We start from the raw sequence: 19,727 nt of genomic DNA, 5'->3' as shown, positions 1-19,727 counted from the left end.
CAACAACTTCATTATTAGGGGTTGAAAATAACAAACATGGAAACCTTAGGGTGTCTCTTTCTATATTGCATATTATATTCCGAGAAGTTATGATTTATTCGTAGTTCCTTACATATTACATAGTTGCTTCAAGTCGCCATACCCGTCAACACCTTCTGCTGTATCTTGGCCAAAGTCCATCTCATTATTTACAGACACTTCTAGAGTGCGCTGATACGGAAATATGTGCAATTTCTGTGTAAATTTCTAAATTGCAGACCTATCAGAAGTATCTTGAAGTACATAGGTGATCAATTAGTCTCTAATATCTGTGATAAGTGCTTTTTCATCAAAGGACAATAGGCACTTGCGAATTGCAATTCCTAATAATCTATATATAAGAGCTCGATTATGAATGAATATTTTGGAAGAAATGATCAATTATTGAAAGTATTGACATTAGTGCACGATAGTTTTTGAAGATGGCTGCTCTATATATGTTCAATTCAGTGTTTATAGGTCAGTATAACGCAAGAACAATTAATTTTACTGAGCAATATCTTTTCTGTTCCAATTCTCCTCCGAGCTTTTTCTTCCATTAAACTAATTGCAAGGGTTCAAAATTGAAGAGCCAATAATAAATGGATTTGGATTTCTGTAGCATAAACTATTAAAATTTCAAGAATTGTTTCATGTTGATTCCAAAAGTTCTTTGATGGAATATTTTTATTTGTTCAAATATCAATAAATGTAGGGAATGGTATGCAGGGTGTCTGTAAAAAAATGAGAAGGACTTAGGGAAATGATTCCTCGATGAAAATAAGGGGGGTAGTTCCTATAAATTTTTTTCGAAATCGACCTCCCTTCCAAGATACAGCCTTTGGAAGACGATGACTAGTTGACAGTTTTTAAATTTTTTTTATGGGTTCTAAAAAACACTGTGTCATAGAACTACACATTATATGAAACACTGAGTAGATGTCACTCACACAATTTTTTTAGATTTCATAACTTTATTATAACAGTTGAAAATAACAACCTCTTATGATTTTCCTTCAAAAATTGTTTTCGTGGGATTTTCGAAAAATAAAATTCTCTTATGGTTTCTCATTAAATTCTGCAGAAAAAAGTCTATTGCAAAATTTCCATACAGTCGATACTTTTCTCAGAATAAATAAAAACTTACAAGCAATGTCTATGAGGCAGAGAGTTGATGCATGTATTTTAGCGGGATGTAGTCATTCTGTGGAACGAATACGATGAAACGATGAAATGGAATGAACAGTGATCAGAATTGCTAGTAAGTTTTTATTCATTCCGAGATGATCGATTGTATGGAAATTTTGAAAGATTTTTTTTTCTCCAGAATTGAATGGGAAACCATAAGAGAATTTTATTTTTCGAAAATCTATCCCACGAAAATAATTCTTGAAGGAAAATCATATGAGGTTGTTATTTTTAACCACTACACTAATAAAGTTATTAGATCTAAAATAATTGTGTGAGTAACATCTATTAGTGCTTCATATTATGTATAAGTATTATGTTTTTAGAACCCGTAAAAAAAAAAATAAGAACTGTCAACTGGTCATCGCTTTCCAAAGACTGATATCTTGGAAGGGAGGTCGATTACGAAAAAAATTTATAGGAACTACCCCTGCTCATTTTCATCGAGGAATCATCTCCCTAAGTCCTTCGTATTCGTTTACGGACATCCTGTATATAGAATAAATGATTGAAAAATTTTCTTCATGTTCCCCGCAAAGAGTTTCGTACTAGTAAAATTCCTATCCTTTTCAGCTCAATTGAGTTTCATGATTGCATCAACTTCCGTCACATGGTCATCCCCAATTCTGGTGAAACTCAATGGAACAGATGATAATCCCTTGGGTTACATTATATCTAAAACAGAAAATAGCTTCCTGGCTTCGATAAATATACTTGGAGCAATAATTGGTTCCATTATCTTTGGACTCCTAGGCACGAAGTATGGCAGAAAGAGCTTGCTGCTATTTCTTGGTTTACCGTCCCTGATATTTTATCTAGTTATGGCATGGTCAGAAGTTATGTGGTTGCTCCTAGTCAGCAGATTCATAATCGGACTGAGCTTGGGAGGAATTTTCACCATCTTACCCATATACTGCGGTGAAATTTCAGAAGCAAAGAATCGTGGAATTCTTAGTGCATCTATGACAGTATTCGTGAATATTGGAATGCTTATCCCTTATGCACTAGGACCTTTCATGCCATATTTCTGGTTCCACATAGTCCTAGCAGCCATAAGTGCCATCTACATCCTGCTATTCTATTTTGTAGCTCCAGAAAGCCCCTATCACCTCATCAAGACTGACGAAGATGCCGCAAGGGATGTAATGATGAAGATCAGGAATAAAGATGATGTCCCATATCTTTTGAAGGAAATGAAGGACAATTTGAAACATAATAACTCCAACACAGATTCATTCAGAAGTAAGGCATTCAGAAGAACTCTCATTATAGGATTTGGTGGCTTCACTTTCCAGCAGCTGACAGGAACAGTCATAGTTGCTACTTATAGCCAGACAATCTTCGAGGATGCCGGAAGTAGTATTCCACCAGAACTTGGCCCCATTCTTGTTGCTGTTGCACAGTTGATAATGACAATATTCGTATCAGCTATAACAGACAGATACCCCAGGAAATATCTACTAACGCTATCCCATCTGCTGGTTTCCTTGGTACAAATACCATTCGGTGCCTACTTCTATATGAAACAGCATGATTGTGACGTCAGCAATATTGGATGGTTACCATTGGCATGCTTGATGGTTTACGTTTGCGTGTATAATATCGGAGTGGGGCCTGTACTTATAACTTTCCTAGGAGAGCTGTTTCCGCCGAAGGTGAAAGCACTGGCCATTTCCTCTATGGTGACTTATAATTGGACTGGTGCGTTCCTGTTAACAACCCTGTTCAACACCTTGAAAGACTCAGTTGGAATAGGAGTCCTCTTCTGGATTTTCTCCGCTTCTGGTTTCATCTCAGTAATTTTCATCAATTCATTCATGATTGAAACCAAGGGAAAGACTCTGGAGCAAATACAGATCGAATTAAACTCTTGAAAACGAATTGTAATTTATTTCTATCGAAAAGAGATACATACACTGTGAATCTTTCAGTTTACGCAGATATCGAGGAAAACGTGAAATTCATTGTACAGGGTGATTTAGCGAACTTTAAAGAACTGTCCAAATTTATGTGATACTGTCCTGCAAATCGAATGATTGCAGTTTTCTGGAACCTCATGGAAGCTATGTTCATTCCAAATTTTGGATAAATCACTCTTATACCAGGATATATTGAAAAATTCTCAGCCTACTATAGAACCAAAAAAAATTTCAATATCAAAATATTTTATTACTCAACATATTCTCCTCTCAATTGGATACATTTATCACAGCGAACCTGCTACGTCTCTAGACCTTTAAAAAAAATGTTTCTTTTGCTCTGCAAACCAGACCTCCACAGCTTTCATTACCTCCTCGTTGGAAGAAAATTTACTTTTACTTTAGATGAGGAAGCAGATGAAAGTCGGATAGAGCCAAATCTGGTAAATAAGGGAGGTGTTCTAGTAATTCGAACTTTAAATCACGAATTTTTTGCATCGCAACATGAGATTTGTGTGCAAGGGCGTTGTCCTGCAAAAACAGAACACCTTTGGATAGCTTTCTGCGTCTTTTCTCTTTAGTTTTTTTCCCGTAGAGTGGTCAGTAATGTCCAGTAGTGACCTCCGGTTATTATTCTACCCTTATCCAAAAAATCAATCATGATTACTCTATGGCAATCCCAAAAAAACTGAAGCAAGAACTTTTCCGGCAGATTTTTGGACACGAAAATTCTAAGGTCTTGGTGAACCAGAGTATCGCCATTCTATCGATTGTTGCTTTGTTTCTGGATCGTAGAAATGTACCCAAGTCTCGTCCATAATAACAATTCGGTTTAAGACGTCCACATCGTTTTCAAATCGAGTACAGATCGAACGCGATGCTTCTACCCTAGCACGCTTTTGGTCAACGTTCAAACATCCATTTTGCAGCAATTCAGTGCTTCAAATATCCGTTTTAGCCCAATTCGACGGTCAGATAAAATCATGTCATGAACTGCATCGATATTTTCGGGGACTGACACTGAAATTGGCCTTCCCGATCGGTCATCATCTTCAATGGAAAATTTATCTCTTTTGAGGCTTGCAGTCCAATTTTTCACGGTCGTATACGAAGAACATTGATCACCAAGGGTATTAAGCATATCTTCGTAAATCTGCTTACCTCTTAACCCTTTTGAATACAGGTATTGGATGATGGCTCGATACTCCAATTCTTCGATTTTCACAATTTCGGTGGACATATTCTTTCTTTCAATTTAATGCGTAACTCTGTTTTCCTTTTTTACCTCCAACTCCACACTGACACTTCTAATGAGTTATTATTCGTTGCTATGGTAACGCATTATCATTTTATGCATGGTCTAGGCTAACTAGATATTAATACATCCTCGTATACTACATATATATGGGTTAGGCGTTCTCTATCTCACATTAAAATATTTCCAACCTTATCCAGGACACCCTGTATATGGCTTTCTTGGGTCATATAATATTTTCTCGGCTCTTGTAAGCATTACACATTACATCAACTAAGGAATGCAGCACTCTATGCCTCATGAAGTAATAGCAAAATCTGACCAAGTATTGACTAAATTACAGGTTGGATTATTTATACTCATCACCTGGGTAAAATAACTATGATCAACAAATCAACTCTCTTGCTTGCAATTTCTGCGTCAGGGCTGCTTAGCCTTTTTGTTGCGCAACGTCTCGCAACGTTGCAAGCAGTTGTTGCAAGCAGTGCAACGAAGAGCCTGCAACATTTCGAAGCAAAATGTTGCATTTGGTCGGTTCCAACGTTCGACAGAGCACGTAATTACGAATTTTGATGCAAAACAAATGCGGAGCGAGCAATATCTCGCAACATCTCGCAATGTCTATAGCAACAAGATAATAATAATAATAATAATAGTGCCTTTATTTGAATGTTAAAAAAAATACATCCTTTCACAGAACAAGGGCGAAGTCTAGCATAAGCTACTCAACTTAACCCTTCCAAATACAAACAAAAAAAAAAAAAAAAAACAATTAATTTTTCTAATAAAGTACATGAAATAAAACATTTTTAACAGCTTTGTTCGGTCAACAACCGTCCCCTTAATGCCGACCTCAGCGAACTCACGGAGGTCAACTCATACATATGAGCATGCTCATTGTAGAGCTTCACAGCGTTGAACGTAAAAGAGCGCTGAAACGTGGCTGAACGAAAACTAGGCAACATAAGCCTCTGTCCATGCCTGATCGCGACCTCATGAACATCCCCTCTGAAAACAAGTTTCTCTCGCAAATATGGTGGAATGGATGTCTGTAATATGCGATGTACCGCGATAGCCATCTGCAACTTGAAGATATTCTCGACCCTGAGCCACTTAAGTCTATTTATCGCCTGACTCACCCCCCTGTCATACTTCCTCAAACCGAAAATGAATCTGCAGCATGAATTTTGAACCCGTTGCAATCTAGATTTTGCCACGGCATCAAGACAAGGATAAAAAAGAATCAGACCATATTTCAATATAGACAACACCAGGGCTTCACAAAGGTATTTACGCGAGGATATGTCAAGGAAATGTCTTTGTCTATACAAATATCTCAAAGCAAGGAATGATCTCTTCAGTATCAGTGATATATGTTCTCTGAATCTCAGCTGGCAATCAAATACAATTCCAAGATTTTTGCAGGAACTGGAGGAGGGAACCGATTCACCTCCCATCCGGATACTGCAACCGTTGCATTCTCAGCCTTATTTTTCAATACGAAAGGGAAGAACCTCCGAAATTAGGATTTAGAAATAACGAGTTAATGCTGAAATTTATATTTTCTTCGCGTTTATTTCGAAAATTTTCTATAAATAAACCAATCTCTTGTACCTACCTATAAATTTTTCTTGCTTGATTTCCCGATAAAACCAGTTATCTACGATAAAGGATAACCAATTCAACAAGCTCGTAGAAATTATGTACTCCTGTATAGCCGCATATATACATTTTTACTTATCTCGATTGTTGATTAATTTCGGAGATATTCATACACAGAGTTGAGGAATGGTATATAAATAGTTAAGTTCATTTTGTCGCCATTGGTCAGTTAAGCTTCACTAAACAAAATGGGTGTTCTGTATATGTACATTTCGGTATTCATAGGTGAGTTTTCAATGAGAAATAATTAATATACTGAAAATAAGCAACCCTAGCCGCATGTTTATATGCAAGAATCAAGAGAGAGTTATTATTTAGAAATAAGAATTAAATATCAGTATAGAAAATATCCTCTTTTCTCTATTTTCAGAAACTTTTCTCTCGTTTTATGTATGGATGTGTTCTTAACTGATCATCGAGTTATATTTTGATTTTTCATCCATACAGTTTCGAGAACAGGTTTTCCATGAAGAAATTCGTGAATATTTTTTAAAAATATCCATAGTATAAAAAAACAGATTAAAATCGAATAAAGTTGAATTTTTCTAAAAGCTACTACAGTGGCCTGTGTTGGCTTTTTTTCATATGTTTGAAGAACAAATTGTACGATAGTGACTTTTTCCAAAATTGAATTCATTTCCAAATCAAAATACTATCTGCTTTTATTCTCTGGGAGGCACCAATTTTCAGTGAAAATTTTGAAAAAGTTCATTATCGGGTAAAGCAATCGACCAAAGAATTGTATTACATCAAAAATCTTTTAAAATTACAAGAATTGTTGAAAATGGCCGCCTCTAGCTAGGATATAAGTGGTCAAATAGACGTCTCGAAAATATTGAGGAATTTATTTGGAAGAGATATAACGATCTGTACCTTGGAATTAAAGGCCAACAGGCCATTTTCGAGCCCAAATAACTCTTAGACCAATTTTCTGAATCTGTTGGCAAAACACCCTGTATATATTATTGTTTCCACAACTATTGTACATAACATAGCTTTTGGTTCAAGAGAAAAATAGTACGAGTATTTTATATTAAAGAGTTCTTATTTGCCAGAAATATAAAATGTCAATAATAATTAATGACCCAAAATTAGATACGTCTGTCCATTGACACAGAGAAATAGACTGAGCATTCTCTTTCCATCCGTACATGAAATACGGTCTGAAAAAGTGACAGGGATAAACTGAACATCAGGCCAATGAGTTGTCTTTTTCTAGAATTCTGATTGGTCACGTCACAACCTGCAGATCTACACAAAAGAGAGGTATTGGACTGGCGATAATTTCTCTCTTTCTATGAAATAGCGAATTTCATGCTAGTACTGCTCAGTCCATTTCTCTATGTCTATGTATTCTATATATTCCTTGTCCACTCAGTGTACTACACACCGATTAATGCATCATAATTTTTTTCTTTTTCCCGTGCTACCGGATGAGATCACATCAGCTATTACCAACTTAAAAAATAGTTGTGGCACCGGCCCTGACATTATTTCAACGAAAATACTTAAATCCATTGCTCCTTACATAGCTGAGCATATGGCTTATCTAATTAACGAATCGGTCTCCTTAGGACACTTTCCTTCTGTCTTAAAATTAGCAAGGGTTACACCCATTCATAAAAAGGATGATATTACTGATATTGCAAACTACCGGCCCATCTCCATTCTAAGTCCGTTATCCAAGATATTCGAGAGGATTATATTCAATAGAATGTATGACTACTTGGTAAAGTTTTCTATACTGACAAGCAAGCAGCATGGTTTTAGAATCGGGAAGTCCACTCAGACTGCCTGCTGCGAATTTGTGGAGTCTATTTACAAGTGCTTGGACAATGGAACCCACGTTGCTGGGATATTCTTCGATATTTCCCGTGCTTTCGATTGTCTCCAGCATCAATTCATAATTGATAAAATGTACCAAATGGGTTTTAGGGGTGTGTTCCTTGATTGGATAAGGTCCTACCTGTCGAAACGTAGGATTTTTGTACGAATAGATGATTGCGAGTCACAGGAATATGTCACTGATCTTGGCGTCCCTCAGGGCTCAGTCCTGGGACCGCTTCTTTTTTTACTATTCATAAATGATTTACCAGAATATATTGTTGCTTATATATTGATCTTATTCGCGGATGATATTTCCGTTGCAGTTAAGGCTTGCAGTGCTGACGAGCTTCGTGAAATCTGCGAGTACATTGTTCAAGCATTCACGAATTGGTGTCGTAAAAATACACTCATTCCCAACATGGCTAAGACTGAAATTATCAGATTCCAAATTCGCCATAATGAAGTACCACTCACCTTAAACTATCAAGGAGAGGAATTACAGTCTACAGACTGTGTTAAATTTCTGGGACTATTTCTTGATTGTAATTTGAGATGGGAACATCACATAGACCATCTTTGTAAAAAACTTAATAAGTCCTATTATGCAATATCCCGACTCAAGAACACTTTTCAGACAGATGCCCTGCTTCGAATCTACTATGGTATGGTTTATAGTCATCTTTGCTATAATGTGGTTTTGTGGGGGTCGTCAACGGTCAGCGGTCGTGTGTTTATCACCCAGAAAAAAATCCTTCGAATGATTTTTAAATTGAAACCTCAAGAATCCTGTAAGCCGATTTTCAAACAGTACAAGATTTTGACTTTGCCATCTATTTTCATTTTGAATACTTTGATTTATATCCGACAAAGTATCCACCTTTTGAACAGGTGTACTGATTTTCATGCATATAATACCAGAAATGATGATGTACTATGCATTCCAATGCACAGAACCACAAAGTTCACTTCATCACCAATGTTCATTGGCACCAAGCTCTATAATCACTTAAATAAAAAATTTAAGAGTATGACTGACAAGCAATTTAAAAGTCAGATTAAATTACTTTTGATCAACAAGTGCTATTATAGTGTTGAAGAATTTTTGGAAGATAAGTTATGTTAAGATCAAAAATTTCTTTTTCTTTTGTTTTTGTTCTGTACTATGTTAATTTTTTTTCAGAAATTGTCTTGACGTGTCTTATACATTTTTATTAATGTCTGGAAGGATCAATAAATCTATTCTATTCTATTCTATTCTATGAAGTAGGTACCAACTCTTAGAAATAAATTGCTATCGATGGTCAAATAACTTTGAGAAATTTTGGAAAGCTTTGGTTAACTACATAACCACCACCACCAGTTACTACATACCTACCTATTATTGATATATATTGATCTCTTTCATTTTTTTCACAGCTCAGTTGAGCATCATGATTGCCTCCTACGCTGTGACTTGGTCTTCCCCAATGCTTGTAAAACTGAATGGAACAGACGACAATCCCTTGGGTTACGTAATATCAAAGACAGAAAACAGCCTGTTGGCTTCCATCAATATCCTTGGAGCAATAACTGGTGCCCTCGTGTTTGGCCTGCTAGATACCAAGTTTGGAAGAAAAACCCTGCTGATTGTACTTGGTTTACCACCCCTCATATTTTACCTAGTGATGGCGTGGTGCAAAGTGATGTGGTTACTTATGTTCAGTAGATTCGTTATAGGGATGGGTTTAGGCGGGGTAGTCACCATCATACCCATGTACTGTGGTGAAATTGCAGACGCCAATAACCGTGGAATTCTTAGTGCGGCTATGACAGTGTTTGTGAATATCGGCATGCTCATTCCCTATTCAGTGGGACCCTTCATTCCGTATTTCTGGTTCCATATAGTTCTGGCAGCGATCCCTGCCATCTACATAGTAGTATTTTACATTTTTGCTCCAGAGAGCCCTTATCACCTCATCAAGACTGACGAAGATGCAGCAAGGGACGTATTGCTTAGGATTCGGGATAGAGACAGCGTCCCACAACTGTTGGAAGAGATGAAGGAAAGTTTGAAGCAAACAACAGACGCATCGTTCATGGACATACTCAGAAGCAAAGGGCTAAGAAAATCGTTTATCATGGCCTTAGGAGGCTTCACGTTCATGGAACTGACAGGAACTGTTATAGTTGCTACTTACAGCCAAACAATCTTCAAGGAAGCCGACAGTGGGATTTCCTCAGACCTCTGTCCAATTATCGTCGCTGTCGCACAATTGATAATGACAATATTTGTATCAGCCATAACAGATAGGTACCCTAGGAAATTTTTACTGGCACTTTCGCATTTCTTAGTTTCTTTAATCCAAATACCGTTTGGTGCGTACTTCTTCTTGAAAAAACACGATTACGACGTCGAAAGCTATAATTGGCTACCACTAGTATGCTTAATAATCTACGTTTGCGTGTACAACATCGGAGTGGGACCAATCCTGATGACTTTCCTGGGAGAATTATTCCCACCCAAAGTAAAGGGACTAGCGGTTTCTTGCATGATAAGCTACAAATGGATATTTTCATTTTTGTTGACAACCTTCTTCAACACCCTGAACGATGCAATCGGTATAGGAATGCTATTCTGGATATTTTCAGTTTGTGGATTTCTCGCCACGTTGTTCATCAAATTCTTCATGATAGAGACGAAAGGAAAAACTCTGGAAGAAATTCAGAAGGAAATTAATAATTGAAAAAGAATCTCGAAATGTTGACTTAGCGTAAGGACTTTTATACCATAAGTGTGTTGAAAAAATTGTAACTAAGGAATAAATGCAATAAAATTTAGTACTGAAACTTGTGGAATTTCATGAAAAAGTTAATTTGTAGAAGCGACCTTTTCTAGGTCGATTTGTGATAGTGCCATATGATGAATAATTAGAGCTAATAATATCAACCTCGATTCAACTAGAATAAAAAAGATTTAATAAAATAACTAACGATAATAATTAATCAACCAATATTGTTTCGGATATGTTATAAACTTCGTGAAGCACTGTAAATAATGGTGACAAAATCAGAAGACTGAAAATGTTTGCGATTTCCCTTAAAATACACGAAAAACGTGAGAATTCAAATACAATATTATAAGTTCAAAGTGTGGATGAAATCAACAAGGACTAAAAAAATCATCCTCAGCAACGAAAGGTCTCTCTGTTTCTAGTACAAAAATTTAGGTTTGCCAATAAAAACACTCACTACTTCCCAATGGGGAATTCTCCTCAATTTGGGTTATCACAGCATATACAAGTTTAAACTGAATTATTATGAGTTTCATTCATGAATTTTTTGAATGCACCGCGGGAACTATTCAAAATCATTCTTCAAATATGAGGTTTCAAATTCAAAATTTAAATCGCTTCTTTTCTAGTTTACTATTTGGTAACAGCGCCTACCAGAAAATAAACAGAACAATGGTTTGTTTATAAAATATCAGCTGTTGATTTACAGCCATCATAAGGCGCGTCCCTGGCGAGCCTCAACAGCAACCGGCCATAAAAATCCCATAAAATTTTACGACCTTCCTCGTTCGTCGCAGACTTCATAGACAGCCATCTTTGTATATCTCATCAAGATAGTTTATTTTTTGTCCTTTATTATCAACGCATATTTCAGTCGATTTTGCCAACTTGTGCAATAGAAACGAAACGCTTTAAATTTTAAATACCCATTTTTATTTTTCATTTTTAAGTACTTAAAATGATTTCACAAAAAATACAACATTTTCGTCAGAAGGAGCATTCCCTATTATACATGAAAAGTAGTTTATTCCAAATGAAAATTTGCCAATTCTAGCATCTTTCTACAAAATAGTGAATACTGAAAATATGGATTTTGTGCCTCAATTTTCACTCACTGTGAAAGGCCGCAGTGTACCACATCTCCTAATAATCAATAATAATCTTTCTTAATTTCTCTACCTGATATTTACTAGTAGCTAAACTGAATTTCAGAACCGATTTCGATAAAAGTAGCGAAAAAGTAAATTCAAATGTAGTTTATATGTAGCAATGTGTTCATCGAATAAAGGTCCAGTTGAATTTCTCATTATCCTTCTAAATAACCGCCAAACTAGGTTATATCAGGACTTCGTTTGAATTGAAATTAAAATCAAAGGCATTCCAAAGTAGATATTAGATCAATCAGATTATCTATGACAATTGATTACCCTAAAAATTCACTTATTGCCAGTGGACAGCTGCATCCAATTTTTTCTTTCTAATCTCGATTGCTTGATTACGAGTTCAGATACTTACAAAAAAAAGATTACATGATTTTATTCGTTAATTCTGTTCACATCGAAGCATTGGTCAACTCGCTTCTCCAACAAAATGGGTGCTCAATATATGTATATTTCAGTGTTCATAGGTAAGTTTAGTTCACGAGAATTAACCGTTTCAACGAAAATTTTCAGTAATTCTGATTTTTTTTCCTTTATTTTCACTAACCTAATTATGTTGAAGAATAAATTTGGTTATTATTCATTTTGACTCATTTAACCGTGTTCATAGAGTCGAGGCATTGTCTGATCAATAAATAAAATTCAACATTCCATTATTTAGACATTTTTCATTTTGAAATAAAAAACAATCATTATTTAAAGAAGGCTTCCAAAAATTGTGGGTTTTCATCCTTTTGTTGAAATATTGTTCAATCATGTTCTATCATTCGCTTCATAGTTTTTTTTTCCTTCATCGTTTGAATATAAGAATTCTGCCCTGCTAAAACAGCAAGTTGTATCTGCTTGAACGAAGTTCAGGAATTGAGTAATTTGTGGATATGATATGTCATCTGCGTATCTTCTCCATTGCTCTTTTTTTCGGTGTATATTTGGAATTCATTATTCTAAAAAATACGACTCAAAGACATTGCCTACTTGTTGGATCATGCCTTCAAATACCAAAATCTAGTTCAACCTGCGAAACGATTTTTTCCGCAGATACGACTTAGTGTCTTAGCAGGGCAAAATTTTGCAATTTTTCTGACCTAACATTCAATGTTCAGAACTAGGTGAAAACATGACACTCACACCAAAGATTTATAGATAATATCTATATCTATAATCTTTGACTCACACTACTTAAACTTAAAATTAGTTGATTCATTTAAATGGAGCCAAACAATGACGTTCTTAGAATTCAAGGCAATTTAAAAATCGGTTTTTTAAACCCTATACAAATTTACATCAACAAGAAGCATGAGACACTCAAATGTATATTTGATTTGTGCATAGTGTAGGTAGTTGAATAGCTAAACATTCCTTCTTCAGTCAAGTCTGCCAAGTGTTTCGATGGCTTGGAGTAATCCAGTATCTTCAATTTTAATGACATCATATACTGATATTTCTGACCAATAATATAACAGTGTGGTTTGGACGTCACATTACATCTACACCTAGTGGAAACATATTAATGGAGATTTTCTTGATAATGGAATACAGTTGATCCGCCTATGTTTGTTGATACACATTTATCTTTTTCAGCGGAGTTGATCTTTCTGATTGCCAGCACTTCTGCGACATGGTCCTCACCAATGCTCGTGAAACTGAATGGAACAGATGATAACCCCTTGGGTTACGTGATATCAAAAACGGAAAACAGCCTTCTGGCTTCACTTAACATAATCGGGTCATTGATTGGTTCCATTATTTTTGGAATGTTAGGCCAAAAGTTTGGAAGGAAATCGCTCCTGACATTTCTTGGGCTTCCCTTACTGGTTTTTTGCTTGGTGATGGCATGGTGTAAAGTCTATTGGTTACTCTTGTCCTGCAGATTCATTATAGGAATTGCTTGTGGAGGTGTTTTCACAATACTACCAATGTACTGTGGAGAAATTGCAGACGCGAACAATCGTGGAATTCTTGGTGCATCTTTGACAGTTTTTATGAACGTCGGTATGTTGATTCCCTATTGTCTGGGTCCCTTCATTCCATATTTCTGGTTCCACATCATCCTAGCTGTTCTTCCCGCCATTTACATGGTTTTATTTTACGTTTTTGCCCCTGAAAGTCCCTATCACCTCATCAAGACAGACGAAGATGCTGCACGGAAAGTATTGCTGAAGATTCGAAGTAAAGAGAAAGTCCCACAAATTATAGAAGAAATGAAACTGAGTATGAAACAAACAACAGACGTTTCCATCATGGACATACTCAGGAGTAGGGGTTTGCGAAAAGCATTCATTATGGGGCTTGGTGGATTCACATTCCAGCAGCTAACAGGGACCATCATAGTTGCTACTTACACCCAGACAATCTTTGAGGAAGCTGGAAGTGGTATTTCATCAGATCTCTGTCCAATCATCGTTGCTATCGCCCAATTGATAATGACAATTTTTGTTTCCGCAATATCGGATAGGTACCCTAGGAAATTTCTACTGTCACTTTCCCATTTTCTGGTCGCCTTGGTGCAAATACCATTTGGGGCATATTTCTTCTTGAAGAAACACGATTACGACGTTGAAAGCGTAAGTTGGTTACCACTGGTATGCTTAATCATTTACGTTTGCGTGTATAACATCGGAGTAGGTCCCGTTCTTGTAACTTTTCTTGGAGAATTATTCCCTCCCAGAGTAAAAGGAGTAGCAATCTCGTGTATGTTGAGCGTCAACTGGATCGGTTCATTCTTCCTAACCTCCTACTTTAACACCATGAATGACGCTCTTGGTATCGGAGTTCTTTTCTGGCTGTTTTCATTGTGTAGTTTCTTAGCAGTGATTTTCATTAAGTTCTTCATGATCGAAACGAAAGGAAAAACTTTGGAAGAAATCCAAAAAGAACTGAATGACTAAGTAGTATAGACTTTGAAATTGGTTCTATGAACTTTTGATTTAATTTAATAATTTCGAAATAAGTGTAGATTGACGAAAAAATAATGTCGTGAATGAGAAATTGTTGCAAATATGTGAAGATTTCAATAGATCTGAAAAATGTTATTGTCCAACTGATGTTCTACAAATGAATAACTATTCCTGCTGAAAATTAATTATAAAATTATTCACAGATTTCCTTTTTCAATGTACAATCTGGTAATTATCAACTTCGATCTTTGGCTAAGATTTGGTACCAAACAAAACTATTCCAAGACACACTCTGTGATTTTTATGTCTTATTTTTTCTCAAGATTCAAACTTCTAGAGGGGCTTCTGTTCCCCCTCTACTCCTTCTGACGACGCAAATGGTAATTAACATTTCCATATGATTTTATGAACAATTTATATTTACAAATTGATTATTGTGCATTGAAGGATTTTATTTCTTCATAACAGTCGCTTTGCTGGCAGTTACATAATAATATGTATCTTATTCTTCAGATGATCATATAAAATAGTTCTGATTCACAATTCCTATTATAAACTCTCTCAATTGTTAAGCATGGTTAAGAAATATTTTATTAAATTTTGTCGAAAGTTGATTCATTTTTTTTTCCTAATTATCTACTGGTTCTCAATATCATAATTTCCATAAATTTTTATTGATGAATGAATTTCATGAAAAGGAATAAGAGGTCAAGATGTTGCAAAGATCAGGAATATGTTCGAAAGATATTTGATCTACCATCCTTAGTACCAATCAAAGCTGTACCAATAAAATTAGAGTTAGTATTTCGATTATCGAAAGATGTGTCCAAAATTAAAATAACCTTGCTTTATATTTTCCTTAGGAATTGTTGGATTTACGGGTTAATTCAAACATCAGAAGATTTAAGATATTTATTCACTCTCAAAGGTCTCTAAAAACTATATATTCTTTGATGTTTATGAAATATATACCCTGAGCAGCTTTTGTTCAAAATCTGAGCGAGATAGGTCAGATCAGCAGTTCATCGAGCCATCGTTATCTCCAGTAGGCCCACAGAAGATATTCTTCTTCTCTAGATGTTGACCTTTTCAATATAAACAATGGTGTATTTTGGGTTTTCTCTATATCTGCAACGTTCCAGCAATAACATTAAAAGTACAACAGATAGTTGGAAATGTTGAAGGTAGGTTGGACCTATTGTTGTTGAGGTAGGTAGTCATTGAGTGTTTCATCAACCTCTTTTTTCACAGCAATGAAATGCTTGAACTTATTGAAATCGAATTTTCAGTTTTTTCATTCATTTTAAGGTCAATGAATTCAAACTTTAGTAGTGATTGATGTTTTTGAAGGGCTATCGAAAATTTACCTTTGTCGTAGGGTGTATTTATGGTTGAATTATTTGAATTAAAAATCATGTAATTGATACAATCTTCATCGCATGAATCAAATGTTCAATTTGAATTTAAAAAAATGATACTGATCAGGGAAAAGCAGAGACTGAAAATTGTTGCGATCCCCCTTAAAATACCTGAAAAACATGAGAATTCAAATACAATAAGTCCAAAGTGTTGGTGAAATCGTCAAGGACTAAAAAATTATCCTCAGCAACGAAAAGTCTATCTGTTTCTAGTAAAAAAATTTAGGTTTGCCATCAAAAACACTCACTACCCCCAAAATGATGCATGATCAAGTCTTCAATTATAAATGAAAAAAAGTTTATTCAAAATAAAAATTCAGCAGTTCGAGCATTTTCTATAGAATAGTGGATCTTGAAAATATGAATTTTGTGTATTATTTTTTACTCACTGTGTATATTCTGAACTTCTGCAGACATTATGGAAGGCCGCACTGTACCACATCTCCTAATAATAATCTTCCTAAATTACTTCAATATTGTAACCTAGTAGCTAAACTAAATTTCAGAACCGACTTCGATAAAAGAAGCGAAAAAGTAAATTCAAATGTAGTCTATATGACTGCATATTCGTCATTGATTACAAAGCAATTTGATCATCGCATAAAGGTCCAGTTGAATTTCACCTTATCCTTCAATATCATCAAAATAAACCAAAAAACGATCATATCAGGAGTTCGTGAGAAATAAAATTGAAATCAAAGTCATTCTGAAGTGGATATTAGATCAGTCAGGTTATCTATAACAATTGATTACCCCAAAAATTTACTAATTGGCAGTGGACAGCTACATTCAAATTTTTTCTCTAATCTCAATTGCTTGATTATGAAACTAACGAAAAAAAAAAGATTACATGACATTAGTCGTTGATTCTGTTCGCATCAACACATTGGTCAATTAGCTCCTCTGTCAAAATGGGTGCTCAATATATGTATATTTCAGTGTTTATAGGTAAGTTCAGTGCAAGAAAATTAACCGTTGCATGGGATCAAATTACCTTGACATCCTTTCAAAAATATGGGGGGTTATTTTCAAGGATTCTTAAATTTCTTCTCGTTTTTTAACTCACCTAATTCTGATAAAGAATTAATTTAATGATTATTTATTTATTTCAAAACTGTATCTTGATCTTTTCATCCTCCAAGTTTACAATAAAAAAATTGTTCTTGCAAGATAAGAACAGAAAAACACCCAAAAACTCTTAAATTATATTTGGCGACGTTTCGCAGAATAGTTATGCTTAGTTTCATTGTCGATGCTTCGGTATTTGAACCATGCTGTTTTCAAGACTCTAATTTATAGAGGCCTGATGAAGTAAATGGGAATGTGCGAAACGTCGCCAAATATAATTTAGAGTGTTTGGGTATTTTCCTGTCCTAATCGCGCAAGAAAAATTCTTTGATTATTTACTTCAACTCACTAAAACAAGTGTCATATTGATGACAGATTTCACGTTTGTTGATTCACGTTTATCTATTTCAGCCCAGTTGATCTTTTTGATCGCCAACACTTCTACAACATGGCCCTCCCCAATGCTCGTGAAACTGAATGGCACAGATGATAATCCCTTGGGTTACGTGATATCAAAAACAGAAAACAGCTTTCTGGCCTCCATTAACATAGTCGGTGCGTTGATAGGTTCCATTAGCTTTGGGATGTTAGGCCAAAAGTTTGGCAGGAAATCGCTCCTGACATTTCTTGGGCTACCCTTCCTGGTTTTCTACTTGGTGATGGCATGGTGTAAAGTCTATTGGTTACTCTTGACCAGCAGATTCCTGATAGGAATTGCTTGTGGTGGGGTTATGACGATCCTACCGATGTACTGTGGGGAAGTTGCAGACGCGAATAACCGTGGAATTCTCGGTGCAGCTTTAACAGTTTTTATGAACATCGGAATGTTGATTCCCTATTCCTTGGGTCCCTACATTCCGTATTTCTGGTTTCACATCATCCTAGCTGTTCTTCCCGCCATTTTCATAGTTTTATTTTACGTTTTGGCCCCTGAAAGTCCCTATTACCTCCTCAAGACTGACGAAAATGCTGCTAGGAATGTTATGATGAAGATCAGGAGTAAAGACAGAGTTCCAGATCTTCTAGAAGAGATGAAACAAGGTATGAAACAAACAACAGACGCTTCCATCATGGACATACTCAGAAGCAAGGGTTTACGAAAAGCATTCATTATGGGGCTTGGTGGTTTCACATTCCAGCAGCTAACAGGGACCATCATAGTTGCTACTTACACCCAGACAATCTTCGTGGAAGCTGGAAGTGATATTTCATCAGATGTCTGTTCTATCATTGTTGCTGTCGCACAATTGATAGTGACAATTTTAGTAACCGGAATATCGGATAGATACCCTAGGAAATTTCTACTGTCACTTTCCTATTTCCTGGTCGCCTTGGTGCAAATACCATTTGGGGCATATTTCTTCTTGAAAAAACACGATTACGACGTTGAAAGCATAAGTTGGTTACCACTAGTATGCTTAATTCTCTACGTTTGCGTGTATAACATCGGAGTAGGACCTGTTCTTGTTACTTTTCTTGGAGAATTATTCCCACCCAAAATAAAAGGAGTAGCAATCTCGTGTATGTTGAGCGTCAACTGGATCGGTTCATTTCTCCTAACGACCTACTTCAACACCTTGAATGACGCTCTTGGTCTCGGACTTCTTTTCTGGATGTTTTCATTGTGTAGTTTCTTAGCAGTGATTTTCATCAAGTTCTTCATGATCGAAACGAAAGGAAAAACTTTGGAAGAAATCCAAAAGGAACTGAATGACTAGTTAGTATAGAATTTTAAATTGGTTCTATGAACTTTCTATATCTGACAATTAAAATTCATTTAATAATTTGACAATAAGTGTAGATTGACGAAAAAATAATGTCGTGGATGAAAAATAGTTGCAAATTGTGAAAATTTGTATAGATCTGAAAAATGCTGCAAAATGTTATTATCTAGCCAATGTTCTACAAATGAATAAAACTACTTCTATCATTATTCAGTTCATTATAATTATACAAACACTTGTTAAAAATTAATTAGGTATAAAATTATTCAAAAATATCTTTCTTCACACCACCTGTGATTAATGTTTAAATGTTTTCATTGAATATTTTTTCTTTAGAACGGTCACTTTGCTGACAGTTACATATTGTAACAGTTGTGTTTCAAATGATTATATAAATGGTTTCGATTTTTAATTCTTATTATAAATTCTCTAAACTGTTATGCGTGGTTAAGAAATATTTTATTAAATTTTGTCGAAAGTTAATTGGTTTTCTTATCTGTATCTGCTGATTCTCAATAACACAATTTTCATTAATTTTTCCTTGATGAATAAATTTCATGAGAAAATGAGAAGAAATAAGAAGGTGAAGATGCTTAAAAAATCAGGAATATTTTTGAAAGATATTGGATCTAACATCCTTAGTTTCAATCAAAGATGTACCAATAAATTTAGAATTATTAATTCGATCACTTTACCGAAAGGCTTAGTGCAGAATAGTGCTTAGTAATTACACTTGAGCACTTAAGTGCTCAGCCAGTAAACCATAGATCATTAAATATATTGATGGGTTAGACCATCTGATGAAAAATTAATTGACAGA

At 35.3% G+C, this 19,727-nt stretch overlaps 3 protein-coding genes across 3 annotated transcripts; all 3 read left to right on the top strand.

The window, feature by feature from the left end:
* Positions 1-1,783: 1,783 nt before the first annotated feature.
* Positions 1,784-3,087, top strand: LOC123318910 (facilitated trehalose transporter Tret1-like). Its single transcript, XM_044905689.1, has one exon. The coding sequence runs from the start codon at positions 1,794-1,796 to the stop codon at positions 3,078-3,080; it is 1,287 nt and encodes a 428-aa protein (XP_044761624.1). The 5' UTR covers positions 1,784-1,793; the 3' UTR covers positions 3,081-3,087.
* A 3,026-nt stretch (positions 3,088-6,113) lies between these two features.
* Positions 6,114-19,116, top strand: LOC123318382. The gene is made up of 4 exons (XM_044904991.1): positions 6,114-6,267; positions 9,286-10,584; positions 13,382-14,173; positions 17,595-19,116. The coding sequence occupies exons 1-4, from the start codon at positions 6,231-6,233 to the stop codon at positions 18,899-18,901; spliced, it is 3,435 nt and encodes a 1,144-aa protein (XP_044760926.1). The 5' UTR covers positions 6,114-6,230; the 3' UTR covers positions 18,902-19,116.
* On the top strand, positions 12,162-15,311 carry LOC123318883 (facilitated trehalose transporter Tret1-like). Its single transcript, XM_044905653.1, has 2 exons — positions 12,162-12,267; positions 13,382-15,311. Exons 1-2 carry the CDS (start codon positions 12,231-12,233, stop codon positions 14,686-14,688), a joined length of 1,344 nt encoding a protein of 447 aa, XP_044761588.1. The 5' UTR covers positions 12,162-12,230; the 3' UTR covers positions 14,689-15,311.
* Positions 19,117-19,727: the final 611 nt, after the last annotated feature.

The sequence above is a fragment of the Coccinella septempunctata genome, chromosome 8 (assembly GCF_907165205.1).
Source record: "Coccinella septempunctata chromosome 8, icCocSept1.1, whole genome shotgun sequence".
Lineage (NCBI taxonomy): Eukaryota > Metazoa > Arthropoda > Insecta > Coleoptera > Coccinellidae > Coccinella > Coccinella septempunctata.
Note: the sequence above shows the minus strand (reverse complement) of the source record. Positions and strands in the feature narration are given on the sequence as shown.